Genomic DNA, 21762 nt, shown 5'->3' on the forward strand with positions numbered 1-21762 from the left:
CAATTAAACAAGCCTATCCTGGTGAGGAGGTGAGACAGGCAATCGCGAGGTCTGAACTCTGATGGCACACTTCTACAAGATTTACATGGCAGGCCTGCTCCCCCACCGCACAGCTTTATTTAATGCTATAGCTGATGTCTCCTTGGTGTCGACCTCCATGGCTGAGGCCGTGGTCACAGTCATCCCCAAGCCAGGGAAAAACCCTCACACTTGCGCCTTCTATAGGCCTATTGCATTGTTGAACTTAGACACCAAAATATTCACTGCAATATTCGCTGCACGCTTAATGCCTGCACTAATCCACCCTGATCAATCTGGCTTCATGAAAGGCAGACAGACGCATGAAAACATCTGAAGGACAATACACCTGATTGAAAAGGTTTCCAAATGTAAGATTCCATCGATATTGGTGGGTTTAGACACAGAGCAAGCCTTTGCCAGGGTGACTGGGTTGTTTCTCTTCCTTAGCATGCAAAAGTTCGGTTTTGGGGATAGATACCTAAACATGGTTAGGGCTAACTATAGGCAGCCGCACTCCAGAGTTCAGGTCGATGGCGTGTCATCTCTCTTGTTTGAGTTAAGCAGGGGTACTAGGCAGGGCTACCTACTTCCCCCCTCCTATTTGCCCTTAGCATTAAACCCTTGGCTACTCGATTTAGGGCAAACCCGGAAATCAAGGGCATTCACTTTGAGGGCGCAGAGCACAAGTCTTCCCTCTTCGCAGAGGATATTCTGCTGACACTCATGGCCCTTGGTCCCTCGCTTCAGGAAATACAAACAGAACTGGGTGAATTCAAAGGGGTGGCGGGTTTTAAGGTTAATTTGTCAAAACCCTACATTCTGAATCTCTTAGTATCTGAGAAGGAGACTCAGCAACTCTGAGGGCAGGCATCCCTTCAATGGGCTAGACGTTCTCTGCAATACTTAGGTATTCAACTCACTCCAAAGATCTCAGACCTGTTTAAAGCAAACTATCCCGTTTTACTGTCACAGATCCAGCAGGAGCTTAAACGCGGGAAGCCATTATACATTTCCTGGCTCGGGTGGATAACTGCCATTAAAATGACACTGCTTCCCAAGCTGCTCTATCTGTACCAGGCACTCCCAGTCCACTTGGACCGAGATCTATTACCACAGCTTTGCTCCCTCATTACTAAATTCATCTGGCAAGGTGGCAGGGCACGACTTCCGTTCCATGTTCTACGCCGGCCATGAAGGAGGGGGGTGTAGCACTTCCAGCCTTTTTACTTTATTACGAAGCAGCACAACTCAGAGTGATGGTGGAATGGCCCATGAGAGAGTCCAACAAACAATGGCTCCACATGGATGGGGCCATAGTGGGAAGGACAATATGAGATGTGCACTGGAAACAGAAAAAAGACAGGCCGGCCAATGCTTACATCAGCAACCCGACACGTACTACTCTCAAGGTCTGGGATGAGGTTACAAAAGATGAGAGATGGACAACCTTCCACTCACCCTACACTCCCATCCACTTCAATCCTGATTTTCCTCCAGATATGCGGGAAGGGCCATTTGACGGGTGGCGGGAGAGAGGATGCCGGAGGGTCTTTGACCTATTCCACAACTTTGAGGTGCTAACCTTTACAAGTTGCCAACGGGACTTTCCAGTTCCGAGTAGCAAGCATTTTCACTGTGTGCAACTCAAACACTGGTTATCCCAACCACAGATGAGGGAAGCAGCCACCAGAGAGCAAACATAGATGGATAAGGATACAGGGGGCGGGGTCAGCAAAAGGGGCGATCTCCGCACTTTACTCAATGTTACTATCCACAATTCACGCTCCACGAGCACGCTATCAATCGTCCTGGAAACAAGTAGTGGGTAGAAACATTGCAGAAGAGGAATGGCATCACATATGGTCAGACATTTCCAAACATAATCACTCATTGTCTTTAAGGGAAGTCCACTACAAGACCCTGTTCAATTGGTAACTATACCCCTCCAAGCTCACAAAGTTATTACCAGACACTTCCGAGGGATTGTCCCTCAATTAGAGCTTTTTGAGATGAGATTTTATCACATATTAAAGATATGCTGGCTTACCCCATTCTGACATCTATAGAGGGGGTACTCTTGGGCGTTAGGGATCCTGATCTGTGGCATAAGACGAGGGAGGACAAGGATATCTGGTGGGCTTGGCTTGGGGCTGGCAAAATTACTATAGCACCAGCATTAAAAAAAGAAGGAGGCACCTGCTCTATCGCTATGGCATTCGCGTTTCTGGGGCTCCTCACCATGGAACGAATGGCTGATGTCTTCAGGGATGAATACAAAAACTTTGAACACAATTCAATTCAAGCAAGCTTTATTCGACAATTGTCATAAAAGCGTAAATTACATTAAATTCTTCAGGGTGTTTAGAAAAACTTAAAATATGGAAGACTTAAAATACATAATATCCACATATACTACAATTCATGATAGCTAAAATACACAATTTACAGCCAGATATTAAAACACAACAAGAATAGATTACCCCATCAGCATTTTGCTCCTAATTGTCCATGACCACCCTAAGAACTTTGCACTGCTAGATATACACAAGGGGAATATTACTGGTGTGGATTATTCTAGCAGCTACCATACCACTCCTGGTGCCCAATAATTTACACATAGGACGCAGCCATACCCGACGAGGGGCTGCGTACACGGGGCACCCAAAAGGCATGTGACTAATTGTTTCAATGGGAGCCGGACAACACGGAAAGGCAACCTTTCCACCCTTAGACCAACTGGATGTGAACACTCTGACTGATAAACTACCGATTCTAAGTTGAAAATAGAGCTTTCTATCCAGCGGTTTGGTGATGTCATCCCATGTTAACCACATCTTTGAAGTCCAGAAAGATCCCAGTAAAAGAGAGTGGGGCAATATTCCTATAGCCTTTAGAGGCCACCATCTCCCAGTACATGCCCTTGAGAACCTTTTTAGGCGGAAACTTAGCGTTAAGTGGGTCTTCCCATAGCTCTTTTAGACCTAACTCTACAAGGATCCCACCAACTCAAGATAGCCACTTGATTTTGTGAATGGTATCACTCTTAATTATATCCGTAAGCCCGGCAACAAATATTCTCAATTCTGGAGTTGACCACAGGTGCCTCCAGGATAATACTGGGCGTAGATTGGCAATAAGTTCAATTGGTCTCATTCCCAAATCGTAGAAAACGGGGCTCATGGGGGTGCTCTGGGGTAGTTTGGTAAGATTACGTAGGAACCTATTTTCAGAAACAGTAATTTTTCCTAGGTTCTCAAACCCCCAAATCTCTACACCATAGAGGGCAGAGCTAACCACTTTGGCGTCATTGTGAGAAGTTGGCCTAGTATATGATGTTCACTATTCTAGTGAGCACCTTGCACCAGTCCAAACAACCCTTATGGTGATGGTTGTAAAGTCAACCTTATAGACCAGCTATCCTAGTGGTCGTATGGACAAAAGCAGTCTCAGGCTTAACTCAAGAGGGCATGTGAAGCCAGCTGTTTTACCATATGCAAACCTTTTAATACCAAATGAAAGGACACCACACAGGTTATATATTCAAAATATATATGTATTTATTTCTAAATTAATCCCCTTAACTCTTTATGAGCACAGGAGCACAAGCGTATAACAAGTAACTTAATATAACATACAAAAGTTTCACAAATATGGATAGGCCCTGGTAGGCCCGTAAAACCATATACTAAAATAGTGGTATAAGAACCACGTCATGAACAATGGTGAGGCCTAGGGCCTTGGGAATCGATGGGGCTACACTAGACTAACAACAGTTAGGGAGCCGGAGGCCCACAGGATGCGGGTGCAGTGTCTAATGCACACGTGTGCCCCTATAGAAGTAAATGGGTGTGTAAAGATAGAAAGTTGCAGATTTGGAAGTCTTCCGACTGGACTAGAACTTAACCACTTAAAACTAGGACACTAGGAGTGTAAATCTCTACAAGAGCACCGCAGTACTCGCACTACCTCACCCACAGGAAGCGGGTGCATAGGTGTCAAAGTGTGTCGGGTTTCGTCGTGGAGTTCTATGGAGCCTTGGAGAAAAGATGCTGCAGGCGACCAGGAGAGAAGAGTCCGGTTGGATCCAATGGTGGATCGAAGATGTAGAGTACCTGAAAGCAGAGGGGACAAAGTCTGGGTCACTAGCCAGTGACCAAGAAGGAACCAGGCGATGTCGGGTTGCGATCAGTTGATGTCATGAAGCTGGTCTCTGCTGCCACGTGGACCAGGTGGTGTTGACGATGACCAGGTGCTGGACACGGACTGTCCCACAAAGGCTCTCGCTGTTGGCGGTGTCGGTTCTCTATTCAGAGTGAACAGGCCTTGGCAAATGCAACCCACGCAGGAATCAAAGATGGCTTCTGGATCAGACCAGCAAGATCTTATGGGCTGCTCCTTTTCAGGGGAGCAAGGGCCAGTCTGGAGCAACCAGACCAGCATTAGAAAATTGAAGGTTCGTTGTCACAGAGGCCACTAGCCAACGGGCAAGTGACCGGAAAGACGCGTCAAGCAGGAAAATGCAAAAGGGCCCCACGCAGCACTCGGTGAGTGTGGAGAGGTGATCTTTGGTGCAAAGGATGCTCGGGGCTGGGGCTTCTCAATCCCCAAAGCACAGCTATGAGGGTGCCTCAGGAGCTACACAGAAAGCACTTTGCTGGCTTTCCAAGATGGCCGGTCCCACGTCGCTCGTCGCCTCCACAGGTCTCAGCTTTGCTGTGGCTGTGGATCGGGCTGTTGAATGTCTGGAAGTCTAGTTCTTGTCAGGCTCTGTTGTTCGAGCTCTGGCAAGAGCAATGATAAAGCAAACTGTTGAGTGCTTGATGGTGCCTGCTTGCACAGGGTGGTCACTCCTTGACCACAAGGGAGATTCTTCAGTCTTCTACGTCGAGTAGTATGTCGAAGGGTCCAGAGTTTTGTATCAGAGTTTCAGGCAGGATTATCTAAAGTCTAAGGACACAGCTCCTACCTTTATTCCAAATCAAGGGGCTGGATTACCTGCTAGGTCCCTCCTATGGGTAGGACCCAGGAAGGGGGTGGTTACACCCCTTTCCCTTTGTCCAGTTTCGTGCCAGAGCTGGGGATGCAGTGCCCCAGCACCGGTTTGAACTGGCCTATGCATGGGACACCTCGTGTGCCCCAGGCAGTGTCTAGTTTCATTCAGCCCTCCCTGCCCCAATCCACTATCTCCTGTCTGGGGTGGTGCTAGCACCTCCCTGTGACAGGAAACCTATTGTCCAGGCTTCCCCTGCCGGAGTTTCGTCCAGCAGCAGGAGGCCAGACTTGTGTCTGTGGCATCAGCATACATTTTGTGATGCTGAGGCTCTGGTTAACTTTAACCGGGATTAAGGAAAGTAACATGTCTTCTCCCTCTAGAAGGGTGGAATGCTACCCCAGTCGCCAGAATTGGCAAGGCGTAGTATTCCAAAGCGTATGACACCTTACACGACATATTATGATAAAGTGCCGCTCGCTTTGAGGTTCTGCCCTAGACTCTGACCCAGCGTTCCAGCATTGCGCTACAGGAGTAGCATTTTGATTAACACTCTCACCGTGCCAGCAGAGGGAGGAGACAGCCAACGCGAGGCCGCAGAGGAGGTGAGAGGCGCGGCCCCGGGACTGCGAGGAACAGCGTCAAGTCCATCAGCTGTTTCCTCTTCCCGCGGGAGCCGCGCCCCCTCCCAGTGCCCGCCCCCATCAAGGCGCTCATAACCTCTCGCGGCCCCCCGCTTCGTGGGTGCCGCTCGCTTTGAGGTTCTGCCCTAGACTCTGACCCAGCGTTCCAGCATTGCGCTACAGGAGTAGCATTTTGATTAACACTCTCACCGTGCCAGCAGAGGGAGGAGACAGCCAACGCGAGGCCGCAGAGGAGGTGAGAGGCGCGGCCCCGGGACTGCGAGGAACAGCGTCAAGTCCATCAGCTGTTTCCTCTTCCCGCGTGAGCCGCGCCCCCTCCCAGTGCCCGCCCCCATCAAGGCGCTCATAACCTCTCGCGGCCCCCGCTTCGCGGGATCCGCTCGCTTTGAGGTTCTGCCCTAGACTCTGACCCAGCGTTCCAGCATTGCGCTACAGGAGTAGCATTTTGATTAACACTCTCACCGTGCCAGCAGAGGGAGGAGACAGCCAACGCGAGGCCGCAGAGGAGGTGAGAGGCGCGGCCCCGGGACTGCGAGGAACAGCGTCAAGTCCATCAGCTGTTTCCTCTTCCCGCGTGAGCCGCGCCCCCTCCCAGTCCCACGCCCCCTTTCAACCCCCAGCGATTTAAACAAGGCCCGTAACGCGCATCGCGGGACGCGCGCGGGTCGTAGCCCGGGGCGAAGCCCGGGCCAAGGGCGGGCCCGTTGTTGCCCGTTAGTGACCGGCAGAGACCGGACCGGGCCACCTCCCTTGGCTCCTTACACTGCCCTTACAGCCACCTAATAAATTACCACACATGTCCGTTATGCCTGGAAGAACCAGAAGCAAAACCAAATCTGCGATGGCTGTAGCCCAAATTACTGGGCCTATCGACCAATTCATATCCCGGGTCAACGAGACAATTGACCATAGTATCTCTTTACTGGAGCGAAGAGTATCACTGGATCTTATGAACGCTAAACGCTCGTCCTTGGGCCCTTTATCAACTGTAAGTTCGCCTCCCCAGCAAACTGTAATTAATCGTTCTCTTCCTTTACCTCAACCTCCTGCTGGTACACTTACTGTACCAAACTTAGTAGATTTATCAGTCTCCCAGTTAGAGTCTGATTCATCGTTTGTTGACTTAGAGACCACTCCAGACCTTGAAGCTTGCCAAACACCTGTAAGGCCTGAGCCCATTACAGGCAACTGTTCTCAGGATTCAGGGAAAGGATGCATCCCCTTAGCGCCAGAACTAAGGAATATGTCCAAGACCAAGAAAAAATCTAAAACTAACATCAGGAATCACAACCTTGTGTCATCAGTTCCTAATTCAACATCAGGCATACCCTGTTGGGTCGAAAATATGGTAGCAGATCTAAAATCTGATCTTGAAGCCTCAATATCGGCCCAAATTAAGCCCTTAATGTCCAAAATTGATAGACTAACATCCTTTATCAATACTAAATGGTCCAATAAGGCAAGTTAGAAATGAATATATGATTATACCACGATTTCAATTACCACGCATGGCTTTACCACGCGAATTTTACATCGCAAGTGGCTTTACCACGCTGGTATTTACAACGTAGGATTTTACTACGCCTAGAAACGTCTTACCTGCACGTCTTTCTCTACGAGCCCTTACTTCCATCCTCCATTGAAACAAGCGTCAAAACACGTATACCAAAATAAAAAAAGGACTGTTTTTTTGACGTACACGGCACGTCTTTGGGGGAGGCTCTTTCCTTTTTCTTTTAAAATTATGTTCGTTTTTTTTTTTTAAGTAAACTGCTTGTTATTTTTTGGGGGGGAGACCCCCCCCAGCCCCCCTCTGCCCCCGCTTGTTATTTTTGGGGGGGGAGACCCCCCCCAGCCCCCCTCTGCCCCCCAAGCCCACGCAGAACGACTCGAAGGAATACCACATCTCCCCCCCAGCCCGTGGTAAAGACGTCGTGGAAGGCACCCTGCGTGGAAGGCACCCTGCGTGGTAAGTGTCACGTGGTAAATGTTAATAGTGGTAATGCCTTCGTGGTAAATGATGTTTCCCGTTAGAAATGTGCCCACCTCGCTACAAGGGAATACTAAAGAACCACCTTTGACGAATGCCATCAATAGCAACCCATCGAAAGTTCCCACTGCAAATGCCAGAACCATATCGGATAAACCAGAAGTAGTAACGCACCATTTGGCCCAAAGGGGGGAAAAGGCTCCTGCACCCCTATCAACTCCTAGTGGTGTAGCCTCTACTACAAAGTCCCAGTCACCCCCTGGTCCCAAAGGAGTGCCTAATCAATCTGTCAAGGGGCCCAAAAATCTAGCCACCACTAAGTCAGCAACTACTTCTCTCCACAAGCCTGATGATCCTAAGCCTAGACCGGCTCGCTTTAAGTCAATTAACTTGCCCCCGGAAGTCTCACCCTTTGTGGTCGTACTGACGGGGGTGCCACCACTGAAGGAGGGAAGAAGAGAAACTTTAGTCGAACTAAAAAACAAATGTGCCTAATGGCTTGACATGCATAAACCTCTGCCCAATAATATGTGTGGTGAAATACACGCAGTTAGAAGAGGAGATTGGGTTGGTAGAAACACTAAGTCTATAGCAGGTGATGTTATAACTATTAATTTTAGGAACATAGAGGTAGTGAATTACATTTGTAACTCACCTAATAGAGGGCCGGTTTCCCAAATACAACCCCTTCCCATGTCCTACTTCCTTCCCATGCCCCCAAGGCAATTTCCCCCTCAATTCAATTTTCCAATAAATAGAGGGTATACACATGCTCCACATCTTACTGCTCATCAGTGGCAGCATCCATGGCAAGGTCCACCTCCTCCTCTTGACCCCTTTGTATCCCAGTTTGCCCACTGGAATAGATTCAGTGCGCTGGAAGAGGTGGACTGACTTAATCCTAATGAAGCTCTCCCCATGTATTCTTCTATCAATAGGGGTGAGGAGGAGGGCTTAGACGTTAAGTCTTACCCGTCATGTCCTAACTTTTTAACTATGCCAGCTAATAGACTGACTAAGCCACCATCCCCTGTTTTTCAGAGGGAATGTATAGAATCCCTTAGCCTTGGCGACATCGTTGGCAATAGAGGAGAAACCTGTAAGGAGAAAATAAAAATCCTTAGCTGGAATCTTGCAGGTATCCATAGGAAACTGGATTTACCTGAGTGGAGTGACCTGGTTGAAGCACATAAGATCTGTATGTTTCAAGAGACCTGGAGTATCGAACCACTCCACCGGGTTGGGTTTGTCACCTTTTTTATTCCAGCGGTAAAACCCATTAATGGAAAGGGGCGTCCATCGGGGGGTCTCATTATTTGGGTAAGCATTTCCCTAAACTGTAGAATAACATCTAAACTGATAAACAATCCAGATATCTTGGGCATAGTATTATGTAACCCATGCAGAGCTTCGTCTCTAGCTCTGTACAATGTCTATGCTAGAGGTACAAAAAATGGGAATACTTCAACCGTAGTATCAGATCTTGAAGCCCAGCTTAGGGATTCCAAAGAAGCTGACTATACCCTAGTAGCAGGTGACTTTAATTGCACCTATGAGCCACTCCCCTTAGATGGTATTCCTGACCTGGGCGAAGAAGACAGCAGATGGGGTATCCCTTCACTCTCCATCCCTCCGATTAGACGCTGGACTCGCAACGCAGTCCAGCTAAATGCACTGACTTTAGAGTTTGGGCTTAGAGCCACCAATGGCCGTACATCCTCTGATCGGATGGGCGCCCCGACGTTCAATAGGGTTGGTCATACCTCAAGGATTGACTACATCCTACTGGACTTGGGGTTTTGGAGTTGGGTTGATGACATGATAGTCATACCAACTGTCGAGAGCGACCATAATTCGCTTTCTTTAACTATCATGAATCCCTTGTCTAATGTATCATTTCCAGCACCTTCGAAAAACTCACGCAAGGTTACTGTTTCCTCCTGTGGAAGGCGCCTAAAGTGGGACAAAGTTGCCAATAACCCTGGCAAACTTGATAACATAGAGGAGGCTCTTGTGGCCTCACAAACTGAATTAGATACTATTGATTTAGCTACGGCAGTGGATAGGGTAACACCCATTTTCGAAGCAACAGTTAAGTCTATAGGGGAAGCCTTTTGGGCCAAGGGCAATGTAGGGAGGATTAGGCCCCAGATTAAACCCAAGGGAATGCATGTTTGGTATACAGGAGCTTGTAGGAAAGCCAAGTCCCGACTAATTGAAGCCGTCAAAGGCAAATCCCAACCCCAAATACAGCTAGCCAGGAAAGATTATAAGAGAACACTGGGCCTAGCCAAAAAGGAGTGGGAGGAGTCCTACTGGCTTACCCTTAAAGAAGCTAGTTTTAAGAAGGACCCTAAATGTTTTTGGGATGCTATTAGAGCTCGGAACAGGCCGGACAGTGATTTGATAACTTGCAATATCCCCAGCCAGGCGTGGGTTAAACATTTCTCCAAGCTATATACCCGCCAAGCTGACCAATTGCTGATGAACGTTTCCCAAGGGGGGGTTGCGGGTACACCATTGCTCCCTCCAATCTGGTATATTCAGCCTAGCGATTTTGATTTCACTATTAAGGAGGTTGAATATGCAATAGGCACCATCATTCCCCAGAAAGCGGCCGGTCCGGATGGTATCCCTGGCGACCTTTTAAGATTTGACACCTCAAAGTGGGGGAAACTCATCCACTCCCTACTTGTCGCTATCTGTAGGGGCGCCCCTGTCCCCTCCTTGTGGAAAGGGGCGGAGGTGGTCCCTATCTACAAAAAAGGCCCCAGGGAAGACCCGTCAAATTATAGGCCCATTAGCCTGTTGGATGTTAGCCAAAAAGTAGTTGGCAAGGTTCTACTGTTAAGAATTCTAAATTGGGTAGACGAAAACAAAATCCTCACTGACTACCAGGCGGGCTTTAGAGTAGGAACGGGGACAATTGAGCAAGCTTTTAGGCTCATGATGGTCTACTGGAAGGTCGTGGTTATAGGCAAGGGCAGTCTTTATCTCGCGTTTATCGATTTAAAGACTGCCTTTGACCTTGTACCCAGGGAGACCTTATGGAGCGTACTGGCCGACATGGGGTTACCTCATTACTTGCTTGTGTTGCTTGTTAGGCTGCACGAAAACAGCTTTGCCCAGATTAGGTGGGGACCAGAGGGGGAAAAAACTGATAGTATCCCGGTAGAGAGAGGTGTGCGCCAGGGATGTGTCCTGGCTCCCACCCTTTTTTCTCTTTACATCAATGGGGTGGTTGAGCATCTTCGTAAACATCCTTCAGATGAACCATCCCTGGCTGGCGAACGCATACCAACCCTCCTCTTCGCGGATGATACGCTTTTAATATCTAAGACCCCAATAGGACTCCAAAGGCTTCTTAACAACTTCCAATCTTTTTGCGCAAATCGTGGACTGACAATCAACACAAGTAAGACAACATTTTTTGTTCTGAATCCCCCCAAAAAACCAGTCCGCTCCCCTATCCTGAATGCTGAACCGCTGGAAAGGGTTGAAGTCTTTGATTATCTTGGGATACGCCTTTCTCATAAAATGGACTGGACACCGCACCTGGACAAAATGCTTTTAACTCATAAGAGAATTACAGGAGCCCTTTTGAAAGAACAACGCTCCTGTAAAATAAGACCTATAGCTACTGTCCTAGAGATCTACTCGGTTAAAGGTGTTAGCTCTGCCCTCTATGGGGCTGAACTTTGGGGGTCATCCATTTCTGATGCTCTACCAAGATCCGAGAAGAAATTCTGCAGAGCGATTATGTCTTTACCGCAGGGAACACCCACGGTCCCGCTAATGTTGGACCTAGGAAGTCGCCCAATAGAGGACCTTGCAAAATTCCGACCACTCTTGCTATGGGCACGGCTGTGGCGTGTGGAGGAGCTCAGTAAATATGCCCAAGGCCTTGCAGAAATTATGTCATTACCTGGGTGGCATAAAATTAAATGGTTAAGAGACATAAAGTTGCTGCTAGCCAATCTGTGCTTAAGTGAAGCGTGGATAAAAAGAACTTCTCCACCGAAGCTTACGCTGAAGAAACTTTACTGGGACTGGATCTCCATAAAAAGAAATACTAGCACTACCATTGGCAGACTTACTGAGGACTTTTTGAAGTTTAAAGATCAGCCCAAACGGGAAGTGTATCTTGATACTATTGAAAAACCCTTTGATAGGGCTCTATATTTTAAGTTTAGAGCAGGAACCCTTCCCCTTTATTCCTTTACCTCAAGCTGGAAATCACACGCACAAACCACAGAGCTCTGTCCAGCGTGCTCAATAAAACCAGAGACATTGGCGCATTTTTTGTTTGAATGCACAGCGTATGCAATCCCAAGGAGGATCTGGCTTAAAAACCTATGTCGGCAGCTAGGCACCAACAGCCATGTGACTGCAATCAGGATATTAGTGTCTGATAGCCGTCCCACGTATGCTTGTGTTTTAGCTAAATTCTTATCATGGGCTTGGTCCATTCGCACCAAAAGGCTAAAATTAATTGTTTAATTTCTTTTTAAAGAAAAAGAAAAAAACATTTTTCTAATGAATTCCGAGTTAATTTGCTAAAATAATTCATATGTGTCTTACTGATTTTATAAACTATTGTGTATTGTGTTTTATGTGTTGCTTTTATGATAATTCTTTTTTATCGAAATAAAGCCTTTTTGACTTGACTTGATAAAGCCAAACCAAAGATAGCATATAACCGCGAGGATTAAAATGCACTTAAGAGTATATGGTATGGCAATATCCTGGAACTGCGATAAGGACATGGTTCCGAAAGCTGCAGACAGGCTCAGCTCATGCTAGAGCACCATTTCACATAAAACCAAGCACTCTGCCTTCAGGATTGTTAAGGCCTGCCATAGGAGTGACTTATAGGTGCATATGTGTCCAGATATAAGGTTAGACATAGGAATACTATATCGAAGCAAGGGGTGATTACACGACCTTGCCCCAGCTGAGTGATCAGCCAGTTGTGTCAGTTTGGATGGCCAGCCAGGGGTGGCAAAAGAAATGCTGCAGCCCCTGGTAGGCCTTGGATGCACCTATTCCCTGGGTACTTATAGTACTCTGTACAGGGACTCATAAGGTGACCCAATCCCAATTGGTGATGACCTAAAGTACATGGTTGTGAATTTAGAGAGAGAACAGCAGGGCTGTGGGTCTGATTAGCAGGCCCACAGCCACATTAAGTCGAAAACCAGTGAAGCAAAAAGCAAAAAATGGGATGACCATAGGATAGCAGACCCTACTCTATTACAGTCATAAACACGAAGAGCAGGGGCAATTGGTTTTGTTAATGATTTAGCATGTTCTAGGCTCAGTGCTCCGGCGAGCTGGCGGTGCTTGAGCGTAGCCAGCTCAAACTGCTGGTTCCAGTGCAAATCGTTTTGGATACTGACACCCAGATAGCTAAATGCTTTAACCTGCTCAAGGGGTAATTTATTCATGAATACGTTGCCCCTGTAAGATTTGTGTTGGGTAAAAGACATAAATTTGGACTTTAAAACATTCACTTCCAAACCTCGAGTGGTGCAAAAAATTTCAAAGATTCCTAATGCTTTTTGCAATCCACTCGGGGTCTTTGCATACAAATGGGGCCTTCCCTCGGCAGTATGTCGCCCTTCCGTCAGAGCTATGCACCTCTTTCAGTTTTAAGCTAACAACCACCAAGCCAGATCTGGTGCCCCAATTCATTAAGGAAGGCTCGATGTCTGTGAGACAGGTGTTTCTCCAACTGCGCAGCTCAAAACTGACTGTTTACATGCGTACTTTAGAGGTAACACCAGCACCAGGGAGGGAGGAGGGATGGGCTGGTTATGGGAGGGGGTTCTTCTTTCTTTTTCCGTTGATTTGAATAGACTGGGGGATGTCTCCCATTGTTGAGATTTGGTAATATAGACATGACTCGAAAGGCGTGACAATGGCGCGGAGACTTTCCAAAGTCAGAAACTGAATCTGTATAATAATTGCGGGAACTCCTGCCTGATTTGCAATGTGTAATATTCTATGCAGAATTCTTGTTGAATGAAAAACTTTGACAAAAAACAATGTCGCTGGATGCTTCTTTATTCACAAAATAAATATGTGCACGTACATAGATGATATGAAAATACTGGCCCAGTATCTACTGGACAATATTGTGCTGTATATGTCATCGTCCATGCAAAAGTCATTGTCTAACTCATTTTCATAACAAAATTAATTATGGGTACAGTTGCCTTCTCTCTCATAGTTTGTTCAGCTACGGGGAAACACTACCCATAAAACAATTTTGAAGAGGATGTTGCTACATTGTGGGAAGTTTGTTCTAGGAAATGAATGGCAAAAAGCCGATCTATCGGCTTTCTCAATGCTTGCTCAGTTGTGTATCACACCTCACCCTAACTTCTGAAGAATTAGAGAATCATAGAGTTCACTTAAAATAATACTGTTTCATGGTCTAACTCACTTCTATCTTCCTAAGTCAAAATAAGGTGTAGAAACCTCATGTTGTGGTGGTGTCTGAAGTTACCCTTCATGTATAGTATGAAGAATATCATGGGAAAAAACTAAAGGTTCAGCTTTCCCACTGAATCTATGCCAATGTCTGCTCTCAGTGGAATTAGAAACAGAAGCTCCTCTTAACTGCACTGCTTCTTAGTCAGAACTGCCCAAAATATATTGTTTAGTTGCCTTCTTTTTGATATTCAACTGATCCTCTCTACCCTTATTGGCTTGTCATTGCAGCTGCCAGTTAGGAAATATTAAGATTTCCCAATAAACCAGTCCACAAATGGTTATTGCGATGGCACTTGATGTATTTTTAAATATACTTGAGCCATGTATTTATGAATGTATTTATGAATAGTAAGGTTCCATGATGCCAGGTCTTTCAAGATCTACTTCTTTAGTTATGTTTCTCTAACCTGGCAACTGGATGTTCAAAATACTCTGTGAATTGGTGCGACATCAGCTTGAACAGCTACCTATCCAAACGCTCCATCTATTGGTGATAACTACAATGACTGTACGCATTCTCAGCTTAACAGCTGGCTCCCAATATGTAGATAAACTCTAAATCTGTTGTTTCCTAGGAAAGCGAGATGCCAAAGGCTTTGTGCAGTGGATGCAGAGAAGGGCCAGTCCTTCTGCTGTTGAGCTCAAAGATGAATCCAGCATTGAGAAATTCATCGCGTCCAAGAATATTACTGTTGTTGGATTCTTCAAAGTAAGTGTCTGATTGCAGGGTAGCAGGTGTATGGGCAGAAAGACTATATGAGTGTACAAGTGAGAACATGGATACCTAGTTTCAGGGCTTTAGGCGAGAGATAAATGTTGGCTGCTAGATAGCAAAAGCAGTTATGACAACATCATCAAATACATTTTTGCTTATATGTTCAAACTATTTTTCATAGGGGTTTGCCACTCTTTGATTGGTGGGGAGCAGGAAGTTTGCCAGGAAATACTATAACAGTTTTCTTCAAAGAAGTTGGAAATGTAGAATGTTTCTTAATAACTTTTCTTCTGCAGAATTTAAGGATGTGACCGTATCCTATCAGTGGTGTAATGTAAAATGAAGACACTGCTGCAGAATATGAGGGGCCCACATGTCTCTCATGTCTCAAAGATATTCATTGGCCTTGGCTGGTTTGGGGGGCCCTTAAGGGTTGAGGGGACTCATTAGCCGCAGAGGCTAAAGGGACCTATATTACAACTCTGAAGTCTGTGGTTGTTTGCTCATTATTTTTGCAGCCTCTAGATGGAAGTCTTGCAGAAATTTGTAAATGTCAATCAACGAGCAACTACCTTTTGCTTACAAAACCCTTCTCAGATTGCATATAATATACTGTTTTAAATACTCAAGCCGTTATTTACTGGGATTTGTCGTAGGGCAGTGCCGCAAGTTAGCATACTACTGTAACCTACGTCAAAGTGAAAGGGCAGGAATGCATTGTATATATGAAATGCCATCAGGCAAGGGTGTCTGTGTTTTTGGCAGGATTGTTTTTGTGCAGAAATGGGCACCTTCACCCACAGAAAAAAAAACCCTAACAAGAGTTTTCTTCTTTCTATGTGTGCTGCAGAATGAAGCACACATGAAAAGAGGAAATAATGAGGAGAAATAAAAAAATGTCTCCTTGTTACACCTCACCTCAGGAGGCATAAGGATTTGGCACGTCCCCAGGTTTACATGGTCTTGCAAATTTGGGGCTGTGTCAAAATCCATGGGTGTTATGTGGTAAAACTCACTGCAACGCACATGGACAAAGCAGTGATTTCCGCTGCCTTGCCTTACTCCATATCTATGAGGCCATCCAAAGCCACACATAGTGGCTTTGCTAGCCTCATTGATATGATTTTGTAATCTGCGCCGCTGGAACATCACAAAAAGTGATGCTCATGCGGCGCAGGAAGCTCGTAAACAGGCCCTTCGGTTTCTCCAAATACATTTATAAATATATTGAGGCTTAGGCAAGTTGAGCAATTAAGCAAGTAAAACAAAAAGACTGTCCACACTTCAGTAATGGGCCAGACTTACAAAAGTATCACCGAACACAGCGCAGCAGCATTTGTGGCTATTGTGCTGCGTTGCATGACAGGGAGGGAGCAGGAGAGCACCATATCTACAGAGATAGTTCACTCTCCTCCCCTCTCCCTACGGCCGGTGCAGAACTTTGTTGCAGAGCGCCATGCACACACCTAAGCACCATAGTGCAAGAGGTTATGCATCAGTCTAGCATAGGTTTTCTACTAGAAGTGTTACCTCCCAGTACAAAATAATATGCCTAGACAATTTTTGGAAAGTTTTCCTACTTTGTATGTATGCTGTACAGTGAAGCACCCATGCAAAGTCAAGAAGAAAAGGAAAAATTAAAACGTTTCTCCTTTTAACGCCTTCTTTCAAGTGGCTTTATTGTTTGACACAAAACGATCTACTATTGTTAGTATATCCGTTTTTTAATTAAAAGGATGGGTAGTTGCATGGGAATGCCCATGCACCACCCATGTAACAACCCTTTGATGCTAAGTGATGCAAACCAGTGTGTTGCACTGCTTTGTGTGACTTTTAGGCAATGTTCCAGTGCATAGTACTATTTTGCACTTGAAAGAAAATAACTAAAATGCTTTTCACGCTGGTTTGAACCCTTTTAGTAACACAAACATGGCATAAAATATTTGTAAATCTGTCCCTAAGGCTCTAGTATTTACTCAGATTGCCACATGTTATGTGAACAGTTATGTGAATTTTTAGAGTGCGCCTAATCATCTGTGAGGGTATCCAGGCACTGAGTAGGGCAGGCCTGAGGGGGATGAGGAGATCATGCCTGTTTCATCTCGAAGGGCCATACCTTGAACTTCCTTCAGAAGTCCATGAGGGAGGTGGAGGTTCTCAGGTGTTTTGGGAGGTTGTTCCAGTTCTTACGTGCGAGATATTATAAGGAACAACCTCTGCTTCTGGTCTTAATAATGCAAGGGAGTTGTGCAAAGCCTTGGATGCAGTTCAAAGTTATCTAGTGTGTTGGTAGAAGTTGAGACAATGGCTTAGGTAAGCTGGACCAGTGTTGTGGAGAGCTTTGTAGGCATGGGTGAGAACCTTAAACTTACATCTTTCCTGGACTGGGAGCCAGTTGAAATTCTTGAGGTATGGAGAGATGTGGCAATTTAGTGGGATGTTCAGGATGAGTCTGGCGGTGGTGTTCTGGGTCGTTTGGAGTTGGCGTAGGACATGGGCTGTTTTTCTGATGGAAACAACTTGCAGCCAGTGTGCACAGTTCCTGGGAATATGTAATTCCTACGATTTATCAGTTTAACTCAACTTCTCAACTAGTTACTTCACAGAAATAATTTATCCTTTTAATTTTTTTTTTAAATCTCATCATATAAGTAATCAATTAGATTGAGCATTAGACAATTACCTCATTGTCATATTTAGTACACATGTTCATATGTATATATACATTATCACAATCTGACAATACAATAGAGCAATACACATGTATACATATAATATCATCACATAGTTCGAAGTCCAAAACATTTCATTGGCACTCTAATTTCAAGCAGTCCCGAGCCCAATGCATTTCGGGAATAAGACTTCCCTTCATCAGGGGCGATGGCCTAAAAAAAAAAAAAATAATGATAACCATGATCTAATGAATGTGTCTCATATGAAATATCATAATAAATAATGAATAATACTGCACTCATGATAGCATGCCTCAAGAATTACACACAATGTAGTGCAGGAAATTGTCTAGGAGGTGAACATTGGTATATGATATTTGTGAACGCACAGAAGTGCATGATGCTGATTAGAAAAACTTGTGTGACACTTACTGATTATTATGATTATATTATGCATTTGTGTTGATCTGGGTTTGATTTTGGAGATGGATACTCTGTGAGGGCTGTCTGGGTAATATTCCTTTCTGTTCATAATATCTTGCTAGGTGGAACCGGCTGGCCATGTGGCCCATTCTGTGACAATAGTGGCACTCTATCAGGCCAGGCTGTAGCCTGCTTTCCTGGTCTCAGCCACTAGGACTGGGTGGATATCCCCAGGAATCCGGAGGTGGAGATCCCTTAAAGACTGGTGACATCTGCACAGTTGAGGCCAATGTGGAACCCTAGAGGGCTGTCTTTTTCAACTTCTGTTAGACCAAATTGGTTTGTCTCTGGTCCTGCTCCTGCTTTTCCCCGTCCTTCTCCTTTATTTTCCAGTAGCAATGTAATATGTTGGCCTGTATTTCCTGCCAAGGTTTGATGCCCATTCCTACTAAGCTGTGTAGTCTGGTATGTATCTCAGCGAGCAGTCCCTTTCTGAGGATGTTGTAGAAGAATGCAACCTGGGAACCCATGTCTGTCAAGGTCTGTCCTGTCTCTTGTCCCCATTATTCCCTTAGTCTATCAAGGAATTTAGTCATGATTTCCCAAGGATTCATGCCTTCTGCCATCAATCCTCCTATATCTGGGTGATTGGGGAATAACTCCCTCAGGGCCATCTATATCTGGTGTCTAAGCGAGTTGAATGTGGCCCATCATCTTTGGTATCGATCAGTGTGATGCTGGATGTGGGTTTGGATAAACATAGTGTCAGTCTGCTCTCCGATGAGGCTTCTGAGCAGACTTTTGCTGTCGCCTATAACTAAGTTGATTCCTGCAGTGTTTTTCTCAAAATATGATATCCACTTTACCGCCCTATCCATCAATGGTGGCAGTGTGTCCCTCAGCCCTTCTTTGTCCATCTGTGCCCATGACACATAGCTGGTCCCTGATACACCCTTCTGTAGCAACACGCATATTTTGGTGTGGAGTGACTTTGTTGGTTTCTCTTCAACATAGCGCTTCCATCTTCTTAGACATTCCTGCATGTAGAGGAAGTTCCATTGCGGATCTCTCCCTCCGGGCAAGATGCAGTCTTCCTCGATGGCCATGCCTCCTGGTTTGAGGGATCCCTCCTCCAGCCAAGGTGTGTCATACTGACCCTTCCTTTCAGTCTAGCGGGCCAGTAGATGCAAAATGGTCGAGCGGAGGCCTTTCCTTCTTATTTTGACACTATCTCTCTATGGGTTAGTTTGCCTGATCGACCCGTTCGAGGGAAGTGGCTGATGTCCTCATTGATACTCTCTTCATGCAGGCCTAAGTGTGTCATTCTGTCCCACCTATATCATAATTGTGTTTCAGTTAGGCTCTCCTGTTTTCTTAATCTCATGGTCAGCCCCTCTCCTACATCAGCATCTGGGTGGAGTGTAGGTTTCCACTAGGAACCTCTCTTCTGACTCTTCCCCAGGCTCAACCTCAAATGGAGACCAGTGATCTGCTCTGGCTTCCTCCAGTGTAGCGTGTGTTATTCTACTTTTTTGTTAGGCTTCCCAGGTGAGAGCTTTTTCTCATCCTTGCTCGTTCCTTTCTTCTAGCTCCCACCAGGGCTGCCATCTTCACTCAGCGCTGTGTGCTGTTCTTTTGGGTAGCATTTTCACCTCAAGCTCACTCCCCGATGCTTCCTCCGCAGCCTGAGCATACCCTGGAAGGGTATACCCTATGGCTCCACTCTCAGTGTCAGACCTGGGAGGGCTGGCACCTCAATCTTCCCTCCACTGGTGGTATCCTCCTCCAGAGCTGGTATGAACCTCTCTCTGACTCTAAGATGTTCTACGGGGCGGTTAGGAGCATATGCTCCTCATCCCATTGGGGCTCAATGAGCCAGATCAATGGGAGAGGTGTTGAACTTCGAGGGAGCCTGGCACCGGACAGGGGCTGACTTCGACTGGGCTGGTCATTCTGATGGTATCCCTACCCTTGGTCTGGTAGCTTACTGCTTGGTGGGTGGCCCACTGGCCCCCTCGATCAGTAGATTGGTATAACCCAGCTCAGGGATGGCTTGGATAGCAGGCATCAAAGAGAGCACTTCCCTGCCGGTGTATGGTCTAGGGGTGCGGATCCCTCATCTCTATGCCCAAGGATAGTGTTTCAGGACAGGGCCACCTCAAAGACGGCACATAGTTCTAGTAGGGCCTCTCGTTTATCCTGTTTTTGACTGGTACACCAGGTCTGTATGTTGGTCATAGTGCGTTCTGTGTTGTTGGTGTTGAATTTTCCCCTCTCAGGCCATAGAAATGTGTGCACCTTGGTAAGGGCATGCCACTCACTGTAGTGTTTCTCTAGTTTCCGAGCCTGAGTGGGAAACATAGCTTGCATGTGAGCTAGTGGTGTCTCCATGATGAATTAGGAAACTTGTTAGGGAGTTTACACATTTTTGACTGTTTCAAGGTTTTAAATATTTTCAAATTCTCTTTTGATCGAGGAGAATCAATGTACACAGGGATGTATCAGCAACAATCTATTGGTTACGAGAAAAGATGAATCATAAAAGTACGTAACAATTGACAAATGCAATGAAATAGTATTAACCTGTAACAAAGTGCAATGGTTAGTTTATAACAGTCCAACGTTGGAATTACACTCTATGTTAAACCGAAGGTTCATGTGTACCTCTACTGTACCGCCAAGTGGTCCGCACAAAAAAATCCATCTCTTCACTTCTTTCAGACACTGTCACTGTTAAGAAACAAGCAGCCCTTAAGAAAACTCTGTTGACTAAAATATAGGAACAGGGTGGTTGCCCTATATAACACACCAAGAGCTTACAGTATACCAGTTGTTTAATGCTCAACAGTTTAAGCAAAAAAAAGAGTGGCCCTATATAACACACCATGGGACAGGATTGTACCAGTTGTGTAACGCTCAAATATTCAAGTAAAAGAAAATGCATTTTACTGTCACCTTCACTAGCATGCTGACTAAGGAAATAGTGATCTACCCACTTGTCCAAATTTTCCACATGCTCGGACTAAGGATCAGCTGTAAGGCCTCATGTATCAAATAAACATTTTGCGATTACCAAATTGCAATTTTTACCAAATTGCTATTTGGTAATTGCCAAAAGCTATGTATGTAAGGATTTGTCAAAGATTTGGTGATTATTTGGTGATTCCTTCATATTACCTAATAGCGATTCCGAAAATCCCAAATTGCTATTAGGTACTATTACTACATTCATTCCTACGGCTGACAGGCCCAAAGGTGCAAATGGGTTTGCATAAGCCTACTTGAATTACCTATTTGGTAATCAAAAATTAGGTAATACAAAGCAAAGGGAGATCGGGCCCTCCTAAAGCACCCACAAAAAAGTAAATATGCACATGTAAACTGCACACATGCCCTAGGGGCATGTGTGCACTACATGGCACTTTGAAGTTGATGGTAATTACATTTTCCCTAATGCACAGTTTGCATTTGAAAAGTTTTTCCTGTATGTGCTAAGAGAGTCACAATTTGCAATTCCCAATTTGTAGTCACAATTTTAGGAAATCACTATTTTTGCAGTTACCTAAAATTGGGACTACAAAGCCTTGAATTCATCATGAAAAACTATTTTGCATTAGCAAACAGGTGCTTTTATCAAATCGCACATTTTGCGTATTAAAAAAGCTTTCATACACGGGGCCCAGTCTCTTTGTGACGGCGGCCTGCGGATGGACCTCTGCTAATTTATTATGGCGACTGCTCATCGGTCTTGTTGCGCGGATGTAAATCCATTCGGACAAGAGTACTTGTCCTTGAGCAGCAGTCGGGCT

The 21762-nt window shown here is 45.6% G+C and overlaps 1 protein-coding gene across 4 annotated transcripts in view; it reads left to right on the forward strand.

The window, feature by feature from the left end:
• PDIA2 (protein disulfide isomerase family A member 2) overlaps positions 1 to 21762 on the forward strand; it is a 1068054-nt gene that overhangs the window by 72903 nt on the left and 973389 nt on the right. For all 4 annotated transcript variants that reach the window (XM_078662895.1, XM_078662896.1, XM_078662898.1 and 1 more), the window contains exon 3: positions 14719 to 14852. In XM_078662895.1, coding sequence (XP_078519021.1) covers positions 14719 to 14852 — 134 coding nt within the window. The remainder of the gene's footprint in view (positions 1 to 14718; positions 14853 to 21762) is intronic.

The sequence above is a fragment of the Lissotriton helveticus genome, chromosome 10 (assembly GCF_964261635.1).
Source record: "Lissotriton helveticus chromosome 10, aLisHel1.1, whole genome shotgun sequence".
Lineage (NCBI taxonomy): Eukaryota > Metazoa > Chordata > Amphibia > Caudata > Salamandridae > Lissotriton > Lissotriton helveticus.